This window comes from Hemibagrus wyckioides, linkage group LG11, assembly GCF_019097595.1.
Source record: "Hemibagrus wyckioides isolate EC202008001 linkage group LG11, SWU_Hwy_1.0, whole genome shotgun sequence".
NCBI classification, from domain to species: Eukaryota; Metazoa; Chordata; class Actinopteri; order Siluriformes; family Bagridae; genus Hemibagrus; species Hemibagrus wyckioides.
Genome location: NC_080720.1, coordinates 14,004,716 through 14,030,433, shown reverse-complemented (window position 1 = coordinate 14,030,433; position 25,718 = coordinate 14,004,716). Strand labels below are relative to the sequence as shown.

At 37.6% G+C, this 25,718-nt stretch overlaps 3 protein-coding genes across 22 annotated transcripts in view; all 3 read right to left on the bottom strand.

The window, feature by feature from the left end:
* Nucleotides 1–59: 59 nt before the first annotated feature.
* lrrc40 (leucine rich repeat containing 40) lies at nucleotides 60–8,465 on the bottom strand. Its single transcript, XM_058401971.1, has 15 exons — nucleotides 8,213–8,465; nucleotides 6,819–7,000; nucleotides 6,654–6,727; nucleotides 6,450–6,579; nucleotides 5,606–5,729; nucleotides 5,390–5,532; nucleotides 4,989–5,161; nucleotides 3,948–4,038; nucleotides 3,771–3,816; nucleotides 3,568–3,676; nucleotides 2,786–2,893; nucleotides 2,574–2,684; nucleotides 2,377–2,454; nucleotides 2,053–2,238; nucleotides 60–893 (listed from the first exon to the last, which is right to left on the bottom strand). The coding sequence occupies exons 1-15, from the start codon at nucleotides 8,355–8,357 to the stop codon at nucleotides 788–790; spliced, it is 1,806 nt and encodes a 601-aa protein (XP_058257954.1). The 5' UTR covers nucleotides 8,358–8,465; the 3' UTR covers nucleotides 60–787.
* A 2,550-nt stretch (nucleotides 8,466–11,015) lies between these two features.
* Nucleotides 11,016–21,029, bottom strand: meltf (melanotransferrin). Its single transcript, XM_058401970.1, has 16 exons — nucleotides 20,731–21,029; nucleotides 19,129–19,283; nucleotides 18,611–18,710; nucleotides 18,189–18,374; nucleotides 17,845–17,995; nucleotides 17,036–17,103; nucleotides 16,688–16,872; nucleotides 15,806–15,971; nucleotides 15,189–15,340; nucleotides 14,988–15,084; nucleotides 14,616–14,810; nucleotides 13,758–13,911; nucleotides 13,601–13,668; nucleotides 13,321–13,508; nucleotides 13,044–13,236; nucleotides 11,016–12,529 (listed from the first exon to the last, which is right to left on the bottom strand). Exons 1-16 carry the CDS (start codon nucleotides 20,777–20,779, stop codon nucleotides 12,462–12,464), a joined length of 2,175 nt encoding a protein of 724 aa, XP_058257953.1. The 5' UTR covers nucleotides 20,780–21,029; the 3' UTR covers nucleotides 11,016–12,461.
* A 1,251-nt stretch (nucleotides 21,030–22,280) lies between these two features.
* dlg1a (discs large MAGUK scaffold protein 1a) overlaps nucleotides 22,281–25,718 on the bottom strand; it is a 125,943-nt gene continuing 122,505 nt past the window's right edge. For all 20 annotated transcript variants that reach the window (XM_058401949.1, XM_058401950.1, XM_058401951.1 and 17 more), the window contains one exon: nucleotides 22,281–24,144. In XM_058401949.1, coding sequence (XP_058257932.1) covers nucleotides 24,038–24,144 — 107 coding nt within the window. In that variant the 3' untranslated portion in view covers nucleotides 22,281–24,037. The remainder of the gene's footprint in view (nucleotides 24,145–25,718) is intronic.

Here is a 25,718-nt window from a genome sequence, read left to right as displayed (position 1 = left end):
AAATTAAAAAGCCCTTGAATGGCTTTACAATGTTTCATATTGAACAATTTACACCGAAATACAGTTACTAGTGCAAATGGTCAATTTAATAAAAATGTTGGTTTTCAGGATACAATAATAAATTGCACAATAAATATTTGGAAATCTGATTTAAAGTATTTTTATATAATACATTTTATTGGCCAAAAGATCCTAGGCAGGGAATCAACCCAGACACTGAGGGGTTTAGCTGTCAGTGTCAGTCCCAAGCCCTGATAAACTGGGAGGGTTGCATCAGGAAAGGCATCCGAGATAAAAACCTGCGCCAAAATCAAAACGTGCCGCTCAGATAATCCGGTGTGGCGACTGGGAACAGCCGAAGGACTACAAACAAAAATAATAATATAAATGAATAAAAAATATTCATGTCCAACTGGAACTGTAAGTTAAAATGTAATATAGCAAAACATTCTTTAATCATGCCATATGGTCCACATGCTAGACAGGCTAAGAATAAAAATGAATGCATTTGCCATGTTGTTTATTGTAAAGTTGGTCAGCAAGTACAAGGTGGTCATAAGAAAGATGGTGAGAGACAGAATGAGAGTGTGTGCTAGATCACTGCAGAGCTTTAAACAAATATCATGTGATTTTTTGGAACTTTCCCATTAAGGCCATGAGACTTTAGGAGATTTACATAAAACCCAGATTTATGGCACAGAACTGCTGTGTCTTGTCTGCAGTATTAGTCTGATAGCACTTTCATTATTTGGCAGTGGGAGTAGCTCAGCCCAGTAAGACATTAGATTCATGTAGGAATGCGACTTCGTAGATACTCAAGAATCGCATCTGTTCCTTTAGCCACAATCGCAGCTCTAGGGTTACGGAAAGGATTCCCATCCAGCATCAGAGCCCTGAAATGGAGGGAAATAAAACGAACACAATATTACACAGAGCTTCATACATCGCACAGGTAGGAACCCAATGTTGTTTTTTTGTTGTTGTTTTTACTGTTCAGCAAAATTGAGCTCATCTATATACTGAATGCTTATATTAAGGGTATCTGTTATTAAGCCAGAAATGTGTTGAGCTACACTGTCATTCCATTCCAGCGATTTGGGCAGGAAAAAATGTTCCTAATTCAATAGCAACAATTCCCCCGTTGCAAAGTGTAAGCCAGAAAAAGTGAATTAGCCAAAGGAGCATTAAACCTACAGCTACAGAATCGATTGAAATCTCATCGTATGTTTAGCCAACTTTTAAAGTTAACAGAAAAGGGAGTCCCTGGACTGAACACTAGGTGCCGCCATCACAACATTCAATATAAGAACAGCTAAGGAGCCAATCTTTGGCCTCAAGATATATCTCTCCTAGCAGGAGATTTCAAGAATGCAGGCTAAAAGTTTTACTAAGCTTACAGGGGAGTATGTGTGCTTCGTTTGCCTTGAATCATTTGCTGTAATGGAAAAATAATATTGTAAGGAAAATATGTGAATGAACCTGGTAATATTTCACACACACTATCGCACAGCATATACTTTTCTTTATGCATGTGTTAGTTTTCCATTTAATTTCAAGGTTTATTGAAGTTACTGCATTAGCATATTCTTCCTGAAAGACACAAATAAAAATATACCACCTACTATTAATCTGTAAAGTACATAGTGGAGGTTATAACTTGCTTATAGATCTTCAGTTCCCCAGTGTTGTCTGTATTCAAAAAATATTTCATATACTTATGGAACATCTGATGATTCTGCTGACCAGCAAGCAAAAAAAGAAAGATTTTAAATCTTTATTAAATGCCCCTATGCAATTACTTGATTTGCTTAAATCTGATTTGCTGTCTTTCTTCCCTTTCCACTGAAATTCAAATGACGTAAGTACCAGGAAATCAAAGTAAAGCAAAGCAGCCTGTGCACCTTGAACTAAGTACAAAGGACTAAAAGACCATTTTTACATTCTTTTTACATTCTTCATTTACATTTACAAGTCTGAGAACTATGAGAAACCTATCACATTCATGAATTCTATGCTGTGCATTGTGGGAAGCTGTACTGATGTTTGCCGTACCTCAGGCTGGTACAGTTACCCAGTTCTGGTGGCACCTGCATGATGTCATTGTTCTGCAGGTCCAGTGTGGACAACCTGTCCAGCAGCTTAAGCCGCACAGGGTCGATGGCTCCAACTTGATTGTTGCTTATTAAAATTGTCTCTAGGGTCAAGATGCGGTACAACACGTCTGGAAAACACTTAAATCTAAGAAGGATAAAGCATATGAATAGGATTCAGTGACAAAACTGTTTGGAAATGGACTAGTTGTTCATCAGGTGTGTTTCGAGCAAAAGGATCAGGAATATGCCAAATGAGGAACATTTAAACATTTTTAATACTTACTTATTAAATGACAGTATGATGCCTCGCAGCTTGGTGAGAGCTTCCAGCTCCACTGGAAGTGATGTCAGCAGATTATTTCTAGGGAGAAATCCAATTACATTGGTGAAATGAGTGCAGTTCGTTCTCATTAGTTCCAGCTGTGGCAGCATTATATCCTGATTCAAGTGCTTTCAGAGCAGCGTGATCACAGTATTTACCTGAAGTCTATGTGTACAAGCTGCTGTAGCTTGGAAAATTCAAGAGGAATGGTAGAAAGCTTATTAAATCCCAGATTGATGTCTGCTAGAGTGTCTCTCAGCTCCACAATCCTGCAGAATGAAGAAACTTTTATTATACAAATATGCACAGCCAGCTGTTGTCTCCAAATTGTTCTCTATTCTGTTAACTAATAATCGCTGTCCCTATTTACCTGGGTGGTACAGCGGTCAGCTGGTTTTTGCTGAAGTTTATGTTGACAACAGGACTGTTACTGACTGCATCAAACACCTCGTCAGGTATGGAGGCATCTTGCTTTTCACTAAGTGTTATAAAAAGGAAAAATGTTACTAAAGTCACAATAATTAGTATGAAGAACATCTGTGGTCTTCTGGGAAAATGCACAGGATACTGATAAGCACCACCTTTGACACCTCTACTCTACTAAGCAAATATAACTAACCATGCCAAAACTATTTTATTTACTTTCTAAAGATTCACACGCTTTCTACACAGAGCACATGAACTCATACAAAAAATAGTTGTAGGTGTGAACAGAGGAAGAAAAAATGTAGTTTTATATATGACCACCTGCTTAATAGTGTGTTGGTCCAAGACACAATGTCAATGGCATATATATCTCTTTGTTAACTAACAAACACATTTTAAAATCTGTTTATTATTACTCTTTGATTATGAGGAGCGTCTGTCCTTGTACAAGTCCCTGTACAATACAAAACCCAATACAAAAGTGATAATGTAGAACAACAATAGAACAAACACTTTAATACAGTATAAACCTGTGGCATTAATTACAGCTAGGAGATATTTCAGCAGCTGTTACACAACATTAACCTTTAACACCTTCTGACCAATCAGATTAAAAAACGACGGATTCAGGTACCTTCATTCCCACTTAAGTCATTACTAAAGAGCATGATGTTAATATTCAAGGCTGAGTAACAACAATAGGATGAGATGATAAGATCGGTTCACCTGTAGTCTAAGGTCTTCAGTGTTTTGATGGCATGCACATTAATCTTGGCCTGGCTTGGGAGAGTCATCGCTGTCTTTGGCTCCTCTTTGGCGTTCCCGTCAGGTTGCTCTGTATATCATACAACATGACAAAAAAACGCTCTGAACAAAACTGTGCCTAGTTCTCCTCATGTGTATCATGTCAAGTGGACTGTATTTTGTACCTTGTATTCGACTTCGAAGATATTTCAGGAGTTCACTGGTGCCTTTCTGAAAAACAGTGAAAACATGGCATTTGGTATTTCACCACCAGAAACATCACCAGAATTTAGGTTTAAGACTATTTCCAAAGACAAGGATAAAGCTCTAAAGGATGGAGCTGAAATATGCTGATGGCTCACAGTCAGAATATCTCTGCGGATGGTCCTCAGAGGATTGCCCTCTAGAGCCAGAGACTTCAGCTTAGGCAAAGTTCCAAGACCACAGGGCACACTGCACCACACAAATGAGAAGAGAAAATCGTTATATAGACAGAAAACAACTACTATTTTACTATCACCTACTATTTTTTACTCTCAAAGCTGCAGATATTTTCCTCCCTGGATTACACTGAAGCGAATAATGATTCTGGTCTCAGATAGAACTCTTCGCACACTGCAATAATTTTGTAGCTTATCACTGTGATCGTGTTTCTGTCACATAAACACGGACAACTTTCACTCTCACTCTCCACAAAAAATAGGGTCAATAACCTAATCAAGACTATTAAACAAAAATATGTGACTGTAGAAATGTCTTCACAGCATCATTAATCCTCTCCTTACATTAGTGAGATTCTTAGGAGAACTTATCCTATATATATCCATCTTCCTCAGTAAAGGTGCATGTAAATCCTGCCAAACAACACAATGCATTATGGGTGCACTGCCTGGGTTTATCACTGGATGTCCTGCATTGTGTTTTAGGACGACACTACAAAATGGCAGACATTCTGAAATGTTACATCTACAAATATTACACTATATAGTGAAAAGCAAATAGTTTCAGACACAGTCTATATGTATATTAATCTTTTTTTCTCTCAGGTGTCATCAGGCATCAAGGATACAGGATACACCCTGGACGGACCCATAGCAGGGCACACACACGCTCATTCACTCATGCAATCACACACTACGGGCAATTTAGAGCATGTCTTTGGACTGTGGGAGGAAAACGAAGCACCCAGGGGAAACCCACAAAGCATGGGGAGAACACGCAAACTCCACACACATAGTAAGCAAGAGTGAGACTCGAACCCAGAACGCTGGAGGTGTGAGGCAAACGTGCTAACCACTAAGCCACCTATTCTATTCATTCTATTCATTTTCTCCTGCTCCATTCTAATTAAAGTCAGTTTGCTCTTTAAGTTGAGATAAATGTATGTACAGAAAAGGGGACACCTGCTAAGGTCATTGTTAGTAAGATCCAGGCGCTCCAGGCCCTGCAGCAGAGTTATTTCCTCAGGAAGAATCTTCACTTTGTTATCTCTCAACTCTAAAACGCTCAGAGCGCTCAAGTGTTTTAGATGATCTGCCTCCAATACCTCAATCTGATTATTCCCACAGTGAAGCTCCTACAGAAAAGCAGATAAATAATCCAAATATTAATGACACATAAAGGCATCAGTTTCGTTTAATTGGTTCATATGCTCTTGATCATTTTAGAAATATTAAGATTGGTGCTTTGACAATTTAACTTCATTTTATTAAAATGATTCAGACAAGCCTTTATGTTGTGTATGGTTAATAACCTCTTCAAACCACTAGAAAGAAAACAGCTTTAATCCATGCTGCTGAAATACCTTGAGTGTTTTGCAGGAGGGGAGCTCTGGGAGAAAGCGCAGTTTGTTGTGCCTCAAGTACAGCTGCTCGAGAGACGCCATCTGTGCCAGGACAGGAGGCACACTCTCCAACTGATTCCGAGAGCAGTCCAGCATTCTCAAATCTACAGAAGGAAAAGGCTTACGAAATGTTTTCCCACAAAACATCAGCTAAACCAGGAACAATCTGACGCTTACTCTTCATTCCGCTGATTGCAGGCGGCAGGCTCTTCAGATTGTTGAAGGACAGATTCAGTTTTACAAGGTTGCTGAGGTCTGCCAGGCTGTCTGGTATAGCCATTAATTTGTTGCTGGAGACATCCTTTAATTTAAGAGGAAATTTGGAAAGTCAGTAAAAACTCAAGCACAGAGTATGACAGAAATCCATAAGAAGAAATCTTATTTTTTCCTGAGAATATTATTTACTATCAGATATGTGCTGAAATGATACACAGATACACTGAGTAATGAATTAATCAGTGATTAATAAAACAACAATCAAAAAGACAATTTGTCAGATCTAATAATAAAAAAATAATAAATAATCTAAATATAACCGAAAATATTTTACTTTTATGTAATTAATAGTTTCAGACATTCTGGAAATCAACTAGTATTCAAAGTTGAATAATTATACTAATAATTAAACAATGATACTGTATAGTAAAACTATAATTATACTATAAGCTATGCTGCTAGTATGTGTAGCGCAAATGATATGTTATTAATTATTGGACCAAATATATCACCATCTTTAAATTATCCATTATTTTACTCAAGCGAATTTGATTGAAGCAAAAACACAGTAATCAGAGGAAAAGGAAAATATCAGTCACTAAATTTAATACTTGTACCATTTTTAACTATTGTGGCTGTACTTTATTTTTTCTTTTTAATTTGTCTCTTTGGATTGTCTCATATTATCCAAAAATGTTTAACTTTATATATGGCTTTGTGCACGTCATTATCCCCTGCTATAGATCCTATACTCGAATTTTCAAAATCCTAGTTTTTAATTACTGTGAAAAGTTTTAATACTCACAAGATCCTCTAAGTGGCACAACTGGCCCAAGTCTGTAGGCAGCTGTTCCAGCAGGTTCTGCTGCAGATGGAGACATCGCAGGTTTGTCAGGCTCCACAGCTCCGTCGGTAGCTCTGCCAACTTATTATGACTGAACAGAACAGCTATCATTAAAAAGATATTTAAAAAAATACAAGCTTCACAAAACATCCTCAATAAACATACCTCAGGATGAGTTTCTGTAACTGTTCCAGCTCGCCAATAGCCGCTGGCAGTGAAGTGAGCTGATTGTCATGAATCTAGAAAATACGATTTCACAACTCTTTAATGCCCGTTCCCTTCACATACACCTAGCTCAGGTAAAAACACACGGTCTACTGTTCAACTCACATCTAAAACCACTAGTGCAGGCAGGAGTTTGATGTCCTCTGAGATTGTCTGGAGTTTGTTGGAGGAGAGCAGGAGTTTGGTGAGATCAGTTTGCTCCCACCATCGCTCTGATGCACTGAAGGACAGATTCTGCTTAGCTTCTTCTGGAGGGTCCACATTTATCCTCCACACACTCTGAGGAACTTAAATCAAGAGGAACTATATTCAGCCAGCTAGACACATACCATAATAATGAGAAGTTTTTAGACATTAATGAAAGTTATTTCATTAAGATATTAAGATATTTCTCCTTTTCTTGTACATTGTAATGTGACTCAGATTGCTTTAAAATGCTCTGTACTCACTGAAACTGAGCAGGATGAAGCACTTATTGATTGACTGATTGATTGACTAATTGATTGATTGATTGACAGACAGGCATAGATTGATGGGTGGATAGATAGATGGGTGGATGGATGGATAGATGAATAGATGGATGGATGGGTGGGTGGGTTGTTTTGGTCTCTGAAGAGATGGATGGATGGGTTGTTTTGGTCTGTGAATAGATGGGTGGATGGGTCGTATTGGTCTGTGAATAGATGGGTGGATGGATGGATGGGCGGATGGGTCGTTTTGGTCTGTGAATAGATGGATGGATGGATGGATGGATGGATGGATGGATGAATGGGTCGTTTTGGTCTATGAATAGATGGATGGATGGATGGATGGATGGGCGGATGGGTCGTTTTGGTCTGTGAATAGATGGATGGATGGATGAATGGGTCGTTTTGGTCGATGGATGGATGGATGGATGGGCGGATGGGTCGTTTTGGTCTGTGAATAGATAGATGGATGGATGGATGGATGGATGGATGGGTCATTTTGGTCTGTGAATAGATGGATGGATGGATGGATGGATGGATAGATGGGTGGATGGGTGGGTGTTTGGATGGATGGATGGATGAATTAATTATTTTTTTTAATAAATTCCCTGTCTGTTAGAAAGACAGAAAACCAGGAAATGACCATCAACATCTCTGACAGTTTTCTGAGATGACGGTTATATTTATCAGTGACACCAGACAGCACACGCCCAACATATCATACCAAGCCCTCTGCTTTATTGTCCTTATATCAATTACATTAACTCCAGTTATTATTAATATTAGTTTTAATATCACCAGATCAACATTTAAACGAACACTGACACTCTCGCGCCATACACTACAAAAACCCCTCACGCGATTTGACGGTTAAGTGACGCGTGCACGACTTTTACCGACCAATCAGAGCGCTCCAAAAATAGGCTACTGACCGTTGCCGATCGATGGCAAACTTGTAAACATTTCCATATTAACTGCCAATATGATGTCATGATTATTTATTTATTTTATTTCTCTGTACAGTGTATTTACCTTCGCTGAGCCCGCGGCCGGACAGATTGAGTTGTCCGCTCTTTCTGGCGGTCTTCAGCAGTCCAGCCGGGACTGGACATTCCGGTGTGTCCTGTCTGAACCCAGCCCGAGGGTCAGCTACCGCTCCTCTCTTAAACCGAGACATGAAACACACACAAACTTACTTATTTACAACTAAATAAAAACACACACCTATAAAGCAACACACTGTATGAAGTCAGCATCTGCGAAGCCAGAAACTGCAATGACTCTTCTGTAGATATAATAAAAGTCTCTCATCTCAATAAAATAAGAGACGATATTCACATCATTTTATAGCACATATAAGAACATGTAAGAAAGGCGGACACAAGAACCGGAATAATATAATATATTTGTAATAATATGTTTGTGAAAGTTAATAGTTATAGTAAAGTTGTGTTGTTTAAGTTTTTTTAAATAATAAAAAATAATTTAGCAATATACAAAAGTTAAAAATATTAAAAACAAATATATAATAAAAAATTTGTTCATGCCTTCCATGAATGGATTCTGAATCAAAATGTATTTTAATATGTCGTAAAAAGATTTTTTTTTTATTATTATTAATCTTTACCCTACTTTTCATATATCTCTCAGGAGAAACAGAAAACAAGTGCTGCTGGAGTTTGATATAATAAGGAAAGACTCCAAGAGTGATGCTAATAGTGTGTCAGTAGAAATATTGTTAAGACTTTAAAATAATAATTTATAATTTGTGTTGCACAAATAATATTTCCTTCTCATCATAATCATCGGTAGTGCAGGATGTAGCATCTCACAGTTCCAGGGTCCATGTTTGAGCCTTAGTAGTCTGTGTGGAGTTTTACATATCCCCCCATGTCCAGTGTGGTAACATCTGGTAATTACAATGTATATTTATATATGAAGGTGAATGAATACATACCCCGTAGAACACTGGTACTATAAGTTGGGAATATTGTCCTTGACTTGACTCAGTTTGTACCAGTACATTTACTCCAGTCCAGTGTTCCCTGGATGGGCCAGCAATTCATTACACCAGTCCAGTGTTCCCTGGATGGGCCACCAGTCCATTACACCAGTCAGTGTTCCCTGGATGGACCAGCAATCCATTACACCAGCTCAGTGTTCCCTGGATGGGCCAGCAGTCCATTACACCAGTCAGTGTTCCCTGGATGGGACACCAGTTTATTACAGAGCACCATACACACATTTACACACTCATTCGCAACTAGGGACAGTTTTGAGTAGCCAATCCACCTACTAACATGTTTTTTGGGACCAGGGAGGAAATCCAGTCTGGACAGTAACCTGAACCTGGATATGGGGACATGGAGCTCTCAGGATTTCTTTACTGTGTTCTATGTTTTGGTGTCATTTAATGAAATCATGATATCAAGAGAAATGCATGTGTCTGTTTATCTAAGATAGTGCTCTTTTTCATTAATTACTGAAACATAAACTATTGTGCCTTAGCATTACTCACATTACTCAGTTATTGCTATTATTATACATGAGGCATTGTTAAACCTTTGTCTGTAACTCTGTCATATATATTTCCACTTTTTTGCTTTGTGGCTGATTGTAACAGTCCGGTGTTATAAAGCACTTTTTCCAGCTTATGTTTATTGCCTTAACATGCTTCTCCCCTGTTTTTTTTTTTCAATCAAGTGCATTAACATGAGGTATAAAGATTTGCTCCACCACTGTGAAAGTGTAAAGGTTAGTAATATTCAGAAACACAGGCAGTATAATTGTTTTCCACACTGCCACGTGTAATTCCAGATGTTCACATGCATTGATAGGTTGTACAAGATGTCTGATAGCACATGGGGACAGTTTTACAGCACCTCAACTTAAGTTCCATAAATATGGAGATGCTGGGATTACACACTACCACACATGAGTATAAATACAAAAGAGTTCAGCTAATGTATGAATGCAAATATGAAAATCTTGACTACTCTCATTACTTTAATTTACAAAAAAAATGCCAAAAATGGTATGAAGAGCAATAAATCATGGAGTGGAAATGAATGTCCATAGCTAATCATTTTCTTTTAATAATCGATCTCAGTGGTTTACACTTCCCTTGACTGTAATGTATTTCTTTATTGTAATATATTCATTTAGCACATGTCTGCTTTTCTCTTTTGAACTTTGCCAGAGGATCTAATACCTGAACTTTGACATCTTTTGACACAGCTGATATGACAGAACACAAAAAAAAACACTTTAGTGTGATCATGAAGGCTGAGTTGTGCAACTGCAGAGTCATAAAAGTTGTCCATGACCTAGGCCTCATTCTCCAACTTTTCATTCGTATTTTAAACAGTTCTCATATTATATATTTTAACCGGAGGGCTAGTTTCGGTTTTGTTTTTCCTTTTAGCCGCTCATTTACTGTTTTTTTGTCAGTGGTATCTGATCATTTGTTTTTAGGAAGCTATTTGCTTGGGTTGCAGTATATCTCACTAATTATGTAAACACCTACAGCAATAGTCACTTTTTAAATTCACTGTAAACATATTAGTACTTCTCATTACATCAAATGAATTACTTTCAAGTATATTAGTACTATCATTTAATAAAAAGATATCCTTTGTCCACAAAGTACCCTTTGTAGCACCTAGGGGTCTAAGGCTCTTCCTCCCTTTTAAGAAACACTGAGCAACAGACTATTAAACAGTCATGCTTCATATTTAACACATCAATCCTTTTCTTGAAAGCGTTTAGATCAAGTCACAGCTGAATTTTAGAAACTGAGAACTACACAAATCACAAAAAAAGAAATGACAACACATTTACTATGCGTGTTTATTGAAAAGAACAACAAAGAACCCTATGTGGGCAGCATGTAATAATACTTTAGCAGACTCACTGGCCTGGCAACTAAATATTAGTTACATCTTGATCATTTCATTGAAGAAATTGCAATACAGTGAAGCAAGAAATCAGTGTGTCAGTACATATACACTGTTATGGTGAACATTTTATAAAAATACGTTTCTCTGTGAAAATTATTGCATCAGTGAAATAAAAAGTGCAGGTCTACAATGCATATTCAATAACTCAATTTTAACAATATTCAATTTTGAACAGTAATCTGGAGTAATTTGTCAAATACTAAGTGCACTATGAGAAAAACACAAAGGTAGAAAAGGTGAGAAATTCAGAAAAGTGGGAGTTAATCTCATTAAGCATAAAAAATTAAATGATAAAGCAATAACACAATCCTGCAGCAGAACCTCCAACAATAATACATGTTGCTTTATTTGGTGGAGTTGACATGTAGTTGCTTTTGAATAAAAGATCCTGAGTATAGATTCTCAAAAGGCAAAAGGAAATGTAATCTTGATACATGGGAGAAATACAGGGTAAAAATAAATGAATAAATTTAGTCTTTTTCTCCTCATAAGTAATACACCAGTGAATACTCAGCGACACAGAAGAGACTAAAGACTCCAGCTAGAACGTGTGCCTTCGAGTACATAATTAAAAAAGAGACATTCATAGAACACTGAAGTCAATAAATACGTAACAGGCAACACTGATATGGCTGTTGCCTTCTGGTAACTGACCACTAAAAAATGTGCGCGCGTGTGTATACACTGATAAATATTCAGCAAATACAGTAAAAATGGAAATCAGTGCTGTCAAGACAAATTTGGGGAACCAAGTATCATAAAATCAATCTATGTTACTTTAGCTTTTACTTTACAAATCACACTGAATAAATTCTTTGCACTAGCACAGACATTCCTCGTTGTAATCATCAACTAAACCAAGCAGGCAGTGATAGCTCAGAAGTTCTAAGCTAATGTCCAATCACAAGTCTACCAGGAGAAAAATGTTAACTAGTCTGGAAAGAGATTAAACAGAGAAATGTCGCAGTAGGGATAACAGAGTGCAGAAAATGTTGAGGGTGTGCTAATCTAACATGTCATTTAGGACAGATACTGTATATTGTATACATATAAATGTATCAAGAAATTATACATCAAAAGCAATGTTGATCCGGATGATTCGGCTTTGATAAATAACCATTAAAAACTATACCCATGTGTATGCTCATTGTATTATTAAGATATCGGTGGACATATTTTACAGTAGCTTTGCTACTGTAGACCTGCATAGATATTATATATATATATATATATATATATATATATATACAAATATGATATGAACGATCGGAATAAAATAGATAAGAAATAGATGAGGAAGCCTTGGGGAGCTGGTGGACCTGCTACACACCCAAAAGAGAGATGATCACAGCCAAGCTGGTCACCAGTAGTACAGAGGCCGAAGATACCACTGCAGAAAAAAAATCCACACACACACACACACACACACACAGACACAAGAAAAGAGAAAAGAGAGAGTTACTGAATGGTCTAATGAAGTAAATCATTGCAAAGCATCCCAAACACGAGCTGAATAGCTTCAGATGTCATTATTAGGAAATGCAATAAAAGAAGACCTGATTCATTTAAAAAAGTCAACCATTAATTTATTCAGGGTTGTGATGAATTCTGAGCCTCCATTCACGAGAACACTAGGTAAGAGGTGGAATTTATCACATTCACACCTATGGCCATTTTAGCACAGCCATTCCCTCTAACAACAAGTGGAAACATGAGGTGAAAGGAAACAGGGAGAACATGCAAAACTCCACACAGACAGTAACCCCAGCTCAGGATCACACCAGAGACCCTGGAGCAGTGAGACAGTAAAGCTAGCCACTGCACCACCATTCCACTCATGCCTCATTTAGATAAATGTAAAAAAAGTCCCCCATGTCTCATTTAGAGAATAGAAATGTGTTTACCTGCTGACGAGTAAGTGCACTCCATGGCTAAGAGGGCTTCTACGTAGCTCTTGCCAAGCCAATCCTCATAATTCTTTTTTTCGCCAACACCAATTACGCTTACTGTGGAGTCTTTGAAGATCAGGTCCGAACCGTCATATCGACTGGAGTCAAACATCTTGAAGTCTGAGTTAGTGTTGACCCCATAGAATTGCTAAAGATATTAAAGCCAAACATGAGCATAATACATTATTATTAAACAGAAAAATGCTGATCTTTTAGGCTACAGAAATGCTACCTGAGCTTTGTCCAAAAGGCCAAAGATGATGTGAGGGTTGGTGTCAGGATGGACCATCACAGCATGGGACGGGACACGGGCAAGGTTACACTGTTTATACTGAAGGACATCAGCTCGAGAATCTTGAGAGCACAGCAGCTGGAAATCTTTCGAGTTCAAGTTGAGGGTCCAAGGATCTGTACCATTACCTGATAATGAAAATGTTCATACCAAGTAAGCACCCTTCATCCCTCTAATTTATTTAGGTTTTGATTACTCAAAAATGTTAAGTGTTCTTCACCATCAGTATTCTGGAAAACTGTGGAATGCTTCACAAATGCAACCTCGCCTCCTCCCTGAACCAGACACCTGCAACAAGAGGTCATTTATATGTTTCTACTGCTCGAAATGCAAAAAAAAAAAAATCTACAAATACAGTAAGTAATTCATTAAGATACCTGAAAGCTCCATTGTAACCATCATACAGATCCTGGCCTTTAACACATTTGTTCTGGCCTCTGGCATCTCCGATGCACTGTGCGCAAAGGTTGCTGGGGAATCCAGGCTCATTGGCACCAGGTACACAGCTTGCTTTGAAGAACTCTCCAGCAGCTGGGGGGAATGATGGACATGGATATTCATTCACTAACTCCGTGGATAAGAGCAAATCTTAAATCTAGTAAATATTTATACATGCATAAATTTGGCACGAAATTAGACCTGTAAACACGCTTGATCTCAGGACATTTATCGATTTTAGAAACACATAAATCAATTTCAACACATTCTACATGCTAAACGTTACTGATTCTTGCACTGGCAGTTTTACAAATGTTATAAGAGCCACAAAAGCTACAGAGAAAAAAGAAATACAGTAAATAAGCTGAACCAAACACACCTTATAATACACACACATACATAAGGTTAGATACCTAATTGTTTTTGAATAAAATGAGATAACAGAAATATTGCTATTAAGAAATGCATTCTCATAACCTATTCATTAATATAAATATAAAATACTGCTGGGTATTTGGGTTTCCCCAAGCAAGCAAGCAACTGAATAAATAAATAATATGATTTTTCTAGTCTTATTTCAGATGCAGAGTTTTTTATATATATATAAACTGTGTTCATTTATCATTGGAGATTTCCCTGCACTTGATAGCTTTCAATATGGATTATAAGATCACATTGAAATACACACAAATGCATTCACTAACGGTGCTGACAATACAAATACCAAAGCATGTTGAACACAGACCTTGAACTAAATCACTGCAGGAGGGATACAAAGAGAAGCACTGTTTACTAACCTTGAGCAGCTTGGCATTTCTGTGGTCTGATAAGACCTTTCTCAATGAGCAGGCCTAGTGGAATGTTCCAGCCAGCAGTCCTGCCATAGCCTGTGTGACAAGATGTTCGTCCCCTCAGATCACTGACTGTCCGTATGTCATTGTTGCTTCTCTTTAATACAGCCACAGCGTAGTAGCTGCTGCCATCAGTGTCACCTAAAATGGCAGAACAGAGTGTGGTGTGTGAGGACTGTGATATATGAATTGCCCCAGAGGCTTGCTAGAAGAAAAATAGGTTAGTACAGAGGTGGACACTGATGAAAACGTTGTGACATTGACGATGCTACACCCACTAATATAAAAACAATGACACATTGTAAAGCTGGCTCTAACCTGTGTAGCTTTCTCCTACAGCAGGCACCAGGCCGTATGTTTTCCCTGCTGTGTAGATATAGCCTCCATCAAGAGTGATGGCATCTGCCTTTTTGTACTGTGTATAGAGAAAGACTTTAGAAACTATAGAGAAAGACTTTAGAAACCTTCAGAAAACATCTGTGAATAAGAACCTTTAGTTTCTTAGCTGAATTGTTCTACCTGTATTTTCTCCATGCAGTCCTCGTTAGATGTTCCATATAAACATTGGATGTTTGGTATGAGTCCTTTATTTTTGAAGGCTAGAGCCATGTCTTCGCATTTCCGCTGCTCTCCATCAGACAGCACACACCAGGTCAGTGTCTCAGGAACATCTACAAGTACACACACACACCATACATAAGAGCAACACACTTGCAACATATGTCCTTCTGCACATACATGTTGAAACATATGGTATGAGAAACAACAAAAAAAGTAAATATACAAATGTCAATAGATAAGGCAGTGCTTTTATACGAGTATATGTGGAAGCAAGTTCTATAAAATCAAAACAACAGCAAGAGCCAGCTCTGTCTATACTGTACAATGTACTGTTCATTTTACAATGTGCATTTTAATGTAAATTAAACTCTTGGCCGAAGTATTAGGGCAATTACAATAAACTATTGTAATTATATGGTTAGAGCAAACAAATAAATATGTAATATGATTTTTCTAGTCTCAATTTAGATGCAGAGTCTTTTTCTTATACATAAACCGTGTTCATTTATCATTGGCGACTTCACTGCATCTGACTGATTTGAATATGGATTAAAAGATCAATCTGGTCACTTTACCACTACTAGAGCAGTCCATAGCTTTCAATATGTTATTGTATTTTTCTCCTATCCAGTGGATGTATTCATCGCTTCCAGCAGGGATAAACTTTGTAGAGCTGTCACTGAACAACAGGTTTTCACCATGAAAGGCCACTGAAGAGAAAATGGAAAAGCCAGACTTTTGCTGAGGGGAAAATAAAAAAAAAAATGTGTTTTTAATGCTGGAGATCAACATATGCAAAAACATTGGAATAGAATAATATTACATACTGGCTACTTATTCCACGTGTTAAAATGATCATTAAGTATGGAATGAAACATGATGGGGCGTCATATTAAAGAACAATAATCAGTGCCGGGGTGATGTCATGTGCAAACAGAATTTCATAATCTCCGTTATAACAGCATTTCAGAATGAGTTTTATTCCTCTTATACCACAGCGATTTGTCTAGGATTACAATGAAAAAAAAAACAAAAAAACTTTAAACCATTTATTGTCCTATTTAATGTTATGGAACTTCCAGGTTAATTTCTGTTTAGCAACAACAGACAGTTGTTCCCTTATCATCCTCTTTTTTCCCTCTTTCTTTTTGCAACCAATTCAAAAATTTTTTTAATTGGATAGAAACAAGCAGAAATAACCCTCTTTTATTGGTTTATGATTTGGTTTATAGTATGTGGAGCATCTGCTATTCAAGTCCCTGTGAATGACTCGTTACTATAGAAACAATATTGTCTTAGAACGAGTGCATTAATATAAAGCTGTGAATTGAATTACAGGTGGAACTTCTATTCGAGCTGATATTAGAGAACACCTTCTGAACAATGGATTCAAGAACTTTGTAGTCATTGTAGTCTAAAGCATTTTATCACATAATATTTAAGTTCAATATTCTTACTAGTCCCTCTCTAAGCATGTTGTATATGACAGCGCTGTCAGTGTCGCTGTGGGCCACAATGCCTCTGGATGGCACTCGGGCCAGGTGGCATCGTCTGTACTCTGAGACAGGGCTCCGACTTCCATCTGGGCAGAGCAGGTCGAAATCAGTAGACTTGAGACCCTGTGTCCATGTGTCCCCTTTGCCTAAAAGAAAAGAGAGAAAGTAGGAAAATCAATCTAGATCTTTTCTGTGTCACGTTTATCCTGTTGTTCTCCTGTGTTTTTATGTGCTAAACTTTTTTCTTGTGTTAGACTCATCCACATGGAAGGGATAATAAAATGTCAACTTTACACCAAATGGACTTACCATCAGTGTTGTCACCAACTGTGGTGTGCTTAACAAAAGCTACGTCTCCTGCATTCTCAACAAGGCACCTGGAGAAACCAAAAAATCCAATAAGGAAACAGTATCTCTAAAGTACTTATTTTTAAAGTATTAAAAGTTAAAAGTATTAAAGAATTAAAAGTATTTAGTATTAAAGTAATCATTTTTTGTATCTTTATATCTTATATCTTTTTTTTCTACCCAAATGCATGTTAAGGTGAGGTCTCTAGTTTAGAGACAATTGTTTGCACAGGTTTCTTTCATCCAATTCTCTTCTGTTGTTCTGTATTGTTAGTGAGCACTGTTGTGTGTATTTACTGTCCTGATTATTTATTGTCCTGTGTAGTTATTGTATTGTGTATTTACAGTCTCGGTTATATGTTGTCCTGTGTAGTCCTGGCTATTTAGTGTCTTTTTTTTTAGTGTTTTTGTCTTGTGTATTAAATATCCTGAGTGCTTGTTGCTTGAGTATTTTTTACATTTGAGTGTCTTTTGTGCTGTTTTAGTCCTTTGTAATTATTTTCCAGTGTATATCTTGTCTTGTGAATTTGTTTGTCTTGAGTATTTATCTTTGTGGGTAGTTACTAAGTATATTCTTGTCATGTATGTGTATTGTATTGTATATTTACTGTCCTAAATATATATTGTCTTGTGTTGTTATTGTCTTGTATGGTTTTATTGCCCTGTGTATTTATTGCCCTGTGTAGTTATTGTCCATTAATAACAATAAAACCCATTTGACCCACTTGATATTTGTGTTATTTATATAAATCTTGGAAAAAAAAAATTACCTGAAAGCTCCATTATATGAGTAGTATTTCTCATTGTTGTTTGGCTCACACTTATTCCCTCCAGATACATCTCCAGCACAAAGCTGGCACAGAGACGGGGCCAGGCCTGTCGCTCCAGGAATGCAGCTAGCGTTAAAGAATTCTGCAACCCCTAGACACAAACAACAAACCCCGTAGTTTCTCATTTATACATATCCTCTTCTGTTCTGTAATTTTAATAACTAAGTAATTCACTAAGCTGGATATTTGGAACACTGTATCAAGAAAGTTCTCCAACTATCAGGCATAAACAGCAACATGTATAGTAAAACAGGGAAAAGTGCTCAGAGACGTGATGTGTGCACCTTGAGTCACGTTACAGGCCATAACAGACATCCTTCCACTGTCAATCAGAAAGCCAATAGGCATGTTCCACCCAGCTGTACGCCCCATCCCAGTGTGGCATGACTTCTTCCCCTTTAAGTTGTTGATATTAATGTGTGGATTTGTCTTTTTCACCACAGCAACTGCATAATACACCGTTCCTTCACCTACAAGTCAGAGAGTTCACTAAGCCAGTGTGAGGTAACATCTGTATTAATGCTGAACAATATAATCTATAGAGATAGCACACTTCATGCAAAGCAATTTGACAGTAAAGATAAATCCTTATCATATCAAAAATAACTTATTAATAAATGTTTGTTGTCAGCCTGTGGGCAGAATTCATGAGCAAGAATTGAAAAATATTTTTAAAAATATTAAAAAGAAAGAATGAAATTCATACCATCAGAACTGGACTCTGCTGCAGCAATTTTGAATGTGGCCGTCTTTGCAATCTCATAGATGTCTTTGGCACTGGTAGAAAATGCATCAACTTCATTTGCCTTAGGGCAGAGCACAAATGTATGTATTTAACTTTCTCAATTTAAACAGGTTTTTTTTAAATCAAAGCATAACTTCTCATAACACAATAACAAAAAATGATCCACTGTGTGAACCATGCATTATTAATGGAGATATCCGGATCATACTGTCAATCTTAGAAGGGTTATGTCCCATTTATTATCATAGTCCTGTATTGTAATGTGGTCTTACAATCTACAATCAAGCAAGCAAGATATGGCATGAGTTAAAGCCAGATAGAATCATCTTCCATGGTTAAAATTTATTACTACAGTGTTCCTGACAAAGCAAAAAAATAAGCTTGACAGAAGTGGTCGAGAAAAAGATGAGAAGAGGAATGACAAAGCACTGGCTAATTATACTTTATCAAGAGTGAAGGTTTCATGTAGGAGATGTTACCATGAGTTTTTGCGCACAATCTGTGACAGAGGTTGCGGCCACGCAGCGCAGTGTAGGCCGGATAGCGACGCTGCTGAACGCTGTTTCCATGGCATTGCACTTGCCCAGCTCCTGTTGTGAAATTGTGCACCATCTTATGCTGGTTTGGCTACACACTAGAGACACACCCACACACAACCACACCCACACAGGTGGTTATTTATTTTTTATGAAATACATTTTTACAACCCTAAAGAACACAAAAGCATCATTTTTTTTAAAGCCTGCACAGAATATGTAGGTCATCATAAAGAATCCACCAGATAGGTAGCGACAAAATTAACACATCATTTGTATATAACGCACATGTAATATATAAATAACACTGTGATTTTAACCTGATTTTATTTTTTTCTGGTTCACTGTAACAAGACACGATGCCGGCTGCTGTACACACCACCACAGGTGCTTTAGCACAAGCCAGCAGTCCTACAATCACAGTAACAATGAGCACACTGTGCACCTTAACTTATTTAAGAATCAGAAAATCTTGTGTGCTATCATTATAAGGGCCATGTTCATATCTAAAAATGTGTCCCATTCCATCAAATTTCCACTTTTTAGACAAGCTTTAGTTACTTTTTCTTTGAGAATATATATTTAACCTTGAATAAGTATATATTTAACCATCCAGTAAAGCCTATAGTGCAAGCTACTACAGAGCTTCTCAAACTCTTTACTGATACAAATGTACTGTTGCCATTAGACTTATGATTATTGCAGTATATCCTATTATACCAGTGTCTATTCAAGGCTTCACACATTATTAAAATAAAAAAAACAAACAAACACAAGGGTGGCATTTACAACTGTATAGCAGTGATATATTCACACGTTAGTAAAATAAGCTGTCAATAATTTATTTCAGTAGCCTGTGCTGGAAACTTTAAGGTCTTTAAATACTTGTTTCTCCTTTTGATGCTTTATCTTGTCATGTTTGTGTAGCCTGAATCTGTACCATGTTAATCTTGAAAGGTTTTTCAAATGGGACCATGCTATCAGAATGATTATGGAAAAATTACGCAACACTTTAATAATATCCTAACACTAATACTGTATTAGCAGACCTATGACTTACAAGGGTGTGTTTTCAGGACTTCCAAAGGTTTACACATTTTTGTAATGTTAATTTCTGGTAAAGTGCTCTCAAAAGTTTCAACATCTCTAACATGGATTATGACACCATAAAGTTCAAGCCTGGTTAAATAAATAGGATTGGGATAAATTGTTATTTATTTATTTACTTATTTTTATTTTACTTTTCCCGCCTTAATTTCAAAAGCCAAATGACTCTGGTAATGAAATGTATTTTCAGTTTTCTTAAATATATACGAAAGATGGATGAAGTAAGAATGATGAGACATGCGGGATGAAAATGGCGTGAGTTTTTCGCGCGCATCTGGATATAACGCACATCAGGCAAAAAGTCAATAAGATGCGCAAAAGGCGATGGTAAATAAATAAGAGTTGATTAATTAGGATAAACAAGTATAAGATTGATAATATGTGGTTACTGGGTGTATAGAGTGATTAATAATGTGTGTGAAGTATGTAAAGTCTTACCGCTGTGTGTGATGAAGAGCAGCGCGCTCAGTGCAGTCCACACGCCCATGTCTCCCAACTGCGCACTAAACTGCTGCCTTTACAACACTGCCTGCTTTCTAAAGCCTCCTGAAGGACAAAGTCCAAACCGAGACCAAAGTCCAAGTCGGGTTTTATTTCCTTTTTTTTGTCCAATAATCTCAGTGTCTAATCTTTTTTTATCAAATGCACATGATTGTCAATGAAATAGGATTGTCAAATTGGGTCTACACCTCAAGTTACACGTACAAGGGAGAGGCACGCGCGCAAACGAGAATACACACACACACACACACACACACACACAGAGAGAGAGAGAGAGAGAGGGAGAGAGAGACTCTCCATTAGGCTACTATTAATTATTATTATTATTATTATTATTATTATTATTGTTGTTGTTGTTGCTGCATTTCCCCAATTTTAATAATTATTGACATAAAAAAATGACATCTGTCTGCACATGATGAAAAAGGATTTTTAGGTAAAATCCTGTAGTTTAGTGAAACAATTAAACAAATAAACAACAAGAACAAAAAGTTTTACTTATGAGCCACGTGTCCCCGCAAACTGTCAGATATCTGACAGTTTATTCATATTCATCTAAAAACATTAACACAAACACACACATACACATATGTGCACACACACACACACACACACACACAAACACAGGGGGCTTTCATTACACATACTCTCCAAACTCCACCTAAGAGGCCCACAGAGGGCACAATGAAGCCGTTCAGGTGAAGGGCGTCACTAACACCAGGGCTCGAGTAAAATCCAGACCTGAAGAGCCAACATTCAGAGGAGGAACCTGATGTAACATTCGAATAATACACAGCAAAATGAGCCAGTGCTTGATTAGCTCCTATAATACTCAATTAACTCCTACTCTCACAGTTCTGAATTAATCTAAAAGTAAAATGAACAAATCAAACTAACATTTTGTATTTACAAAATGAACCATTTCCTGTCCATTTCCAGCAGTCTGTAGCACTATTCTCTAATTCATGAATATGATTCAGTGTGTTGCAATATAAACAAGTCAACCTCAGCATATTGACACATTTGCTTTAGTTTAAATGAACCATAGTGATGATTACGGAGGTGCTGTGGGTTATTATTTTATAACAGGAAGGTAGCCTGCTTAGATGAGCGTCATAAATGTTCACAAAATCACTGTAAGCAGATATACTCCTGGATAGTTACAGATTAAATGTAAACGGTGAGACAAGACTGCTCGTTAAATATAACGCTAGGTCTGGGGAAAATGTGACATACAGTATACATGTTTTCACGAATAAGCAACCTAAAAATGTTTATATCTTTATATCCTTCATCTGATTAATCTTTAATCTAAACTAACATTGTACAGTGAATCATCTGCATATCCCTCTGTTACAATTTTCAATCTAATTCTTTATACTTTTATATTTTATTCAAATCAGTACTAGATTATTCGAACCAAGTAGCCTATATAAGAACAAATGAACCAGTTTCATCATAAGTAATCCAAAGTCTAAATTTCCTCATCATCAATAAAATAATTTATTAGATAAGTAGTCAGATTCTCCAATCACAAAACTGATCTGTTATGTTAAAAAAGAAACAACAAAAAATAAAACCACCAACTGTGTTCATCACCATACGTATCTGATTTTGAATAAAAATGGCAGCTGCTCATTCTGTGATGACATAAAGAAAAAAAAAAAAAAACAGTGTGTGATTTGTTTATTAGCACTTCTTGTCTTTTGACAAATGGAATGAATCAGATCAGAATATTTACAATGTCCAGTCAAAAATGTGTTAGAAAGCCGTGGTCCAGTGGAAGCGAGTCAGTCTTTTAGAAAACAATCATCTCCAAGTGACAATGAAAGGGAGAGCTGGGAGAGATTCTGTGACAGCGCCCTCCAGTGGAGAAATAAAGGCTTGTGTTTGAGAGAGCCTCAGAGACCCTCTCTGTCCAGCTGAGTGACCACTGTGTCTAAAGGAGAAAGTTTACAAGCTTCAGCTGACTTTCAATAACAAACCCAGCATCTTCACAACTCAAAATGCAGAGGCGTATTCCAGCTCTTTTACTGATTACACACGTCTTATAAATACTATTGCTCTTAAAACCATGCACACCACGTGAGACAGGATTCACATGGAAGAGAGGGCAGAGGAGAATGTGCCGCTAGTGACTGCGTTTGAAAAACTGCCCACTCAACCCAGGTACATTTTCACTGAGGGCCATGAAAAAAAATAAAAATAAATGAAGGAGGTGATAGTGAAAGTAAAGGAAAATATATTCTTTTTATACTTATATAGATTAATATATTTTCATATATATATATATATATTTATATATATATCTTCCATATAAAGATAATTATTCCCATATTTTTAGAGTTTAAGTACAGCTCAATATAGAGTTTTTATTATAACAAAATAGGCAGTATACTCAGGGTTAGATACATGTTAAAATCTCAGTGTACAGTAAATTCTCTTAAGATTTGCATTGTGAATTGAATTCCTAAAATACACATTCACCTGAATTTTAAACATTTTCAGCCATGCCACTGTAAACCTAAAACCTATACTCATAAACACCCTGATCAGCAGAAAACATCCACAAATCCTTGAGCCAAGATCATATTTTGTGCCAGGTCATCGGTCAAACCATCCATCGGTTTGTGCAGTTTAGAAGCTGGATAGTTGCATAAGTTAAATGTTTTGATCCTATTATAAGATCATTGGGAGTATACAGTATGATAGAAATAAAACATTTTGTGGCTGTGGTTAATGTAGCTCAAAATACATGACTAAGAAAAACTTAAAATCAACGTAGGTTAACTAGAACAGAACCATCCAAAACATGCTTTTAGTGCGAAAACGTGCAAAGTGTCGCTCCAAGTGAGTGCATTTTTTCTGCACTGCTATATATAAAAAAACAAAAAAAAAACCAAACAAAATAGAAGTGTATGCATTAAAATCTTTTTCCATCTATAATGTCACCTGCCTTAAACATTAAGGAAGTTGTAGCAAATAATCTGCCAGTGAGGCCCGGGTTAGGCGTCGCACTTCTCCCTGAAATCTGGATACACAACTGAGCTCCAGAACTGAGTCTTAATAAGATGTGCTGGACCATCTCTGCCCACTCTCACAAACACGCCCTCGGATACTGGAGCACTTCCTATTTCAATTCACCCCCAAAAAGAGCAAAGTTAAAAAAAAAAAATAAAAAAAAGGAAAAAAAGGAAGAAAGAAAAAAAAAGAGGAAAAAATGGTTTCTTTGACTTCAGCCATCTCACAATTTCTCCTTGGATGGCACCCATATGTATGGTCCAGACTGATCTTCTATGATTTGTTTAACCTGGTTGTAGATCTCCTCCAGTGTGTCCCCTTGTACAATGGCTAGGATAAAAGAAAAGAGAGAGAGGGTATATCGACAATTTTGCAGAACAAGCTAAAGGTGCAATAAGAAAAAGAAAATCTGAGAAAGCAGCAAGAGTAATATCAGAATCAGTGGAAAGAGTAGATTGTGTAGATTTGATTTCTATGGTATAACACTGTGTACAGGAGCACTGTCATGGTGGAACATGCATGAGCCCTGTTCATTCCACTAAAGGGTAATTGTAAAGCTGTAAGTGTATTAAGACATCCTATACATTTGTGTTTGAAACTTTGTTTGGGTTTAGACCTACATATGGGCGCGATGGTCAGGTGTCCAAAAACATTTTGCCATGCAGTGTAAAAGACATACACTATATTGCCAAAAGTATTCGCTCACCTGCCTTGACTCGCATATGAACTTAAGTGACATCCCATTCATAATCCATAGGGTTCAATATGACGTCGGTCCACCCTTTTCAGCTATAACAGCTTCAACTCTTCTGGGAAGGCTGTCCACAAGGTTTAGGAGTGTGTTTATGGGAATTTTTGACCATTCTTCCAGAAGCGCATTTGTGAGGTTACACACTGGTGTTGGACGAGAAGGCCTGGCTCTCAGTCTCCGCTCTAATTCATCCTAAAGGTGTTCTATCGGGTTGAGGTCAGGACTCTGTGCAGGTCAGTCAAGTTCATCCACACCGGACTCTGTCATCCATGTCTTTATGGACCTTGCTTTGTGCACTGGTGCACAGTCATGTTGGAAGAGGAAGGGGCCAGCTCCAAACTGTTCCCACAAAGTTGGGAGCATGGAATTGTCCAAAATGTCTTGGTATGCTGAAGCATTCAGAGTTCCTTTCACTGGAACTAAGGGGCCAAACCCAGCTCCTGAAAAACAACCCCACACCATAATCCCCCCTCCACCAAACTTTACACTTGGCACAATGCAGTCAGACAAGTACCGTTCTCCTGGCAACCGCCAAACCCAGACTCGTCCATCAGATTGCCAGATGGAGAAGCGCGATTCGTCACTCCAGAGAACGCGTCTCCACTGCTCTAGAGTCCAGTGGCGGCGTGCTTTACACCACTGCATCCGACGCTTTGCATTGCACTTGGTGATGTATGGCTTGGATGCAGCTGCTCGGCCATGGAAACCCATTCCATGAAGCTCTCTGCGCACTGTTCTTGAGCTAATCTGAAGGCCACATGAAGTTTGGAGGTCTGTAGTGATTGACTCTGCAGAAAGTTGGCGACCTCTTCGCACTATGCGCCTCAGCATCCGCTGACCCCGCTCCGTCAGTTTACGTGGCCTACCACTTCGTGGCTGAGTTGCTGTCGTTCCCAAACACTTCCATGTTCTTATAATACAGCTGACAGTTGACTGTGGAATATTTAGGAGCGAGGAAATTTCACGACTGGATTTGTTGCGCAGGTGGCATCCTATCACAGTTCCACGCTGGAATTCACTGAGCTCCTGAGAGCGACCCATTCTTTCACAAATGTTTGTAAAAACAGTCTGCATGCCTAGGTGCTTGATTTTATACATCTGTGGCCATGGAAGTGATTGGAACACCTGATTCTGATTATTTGGATGGGTGAGC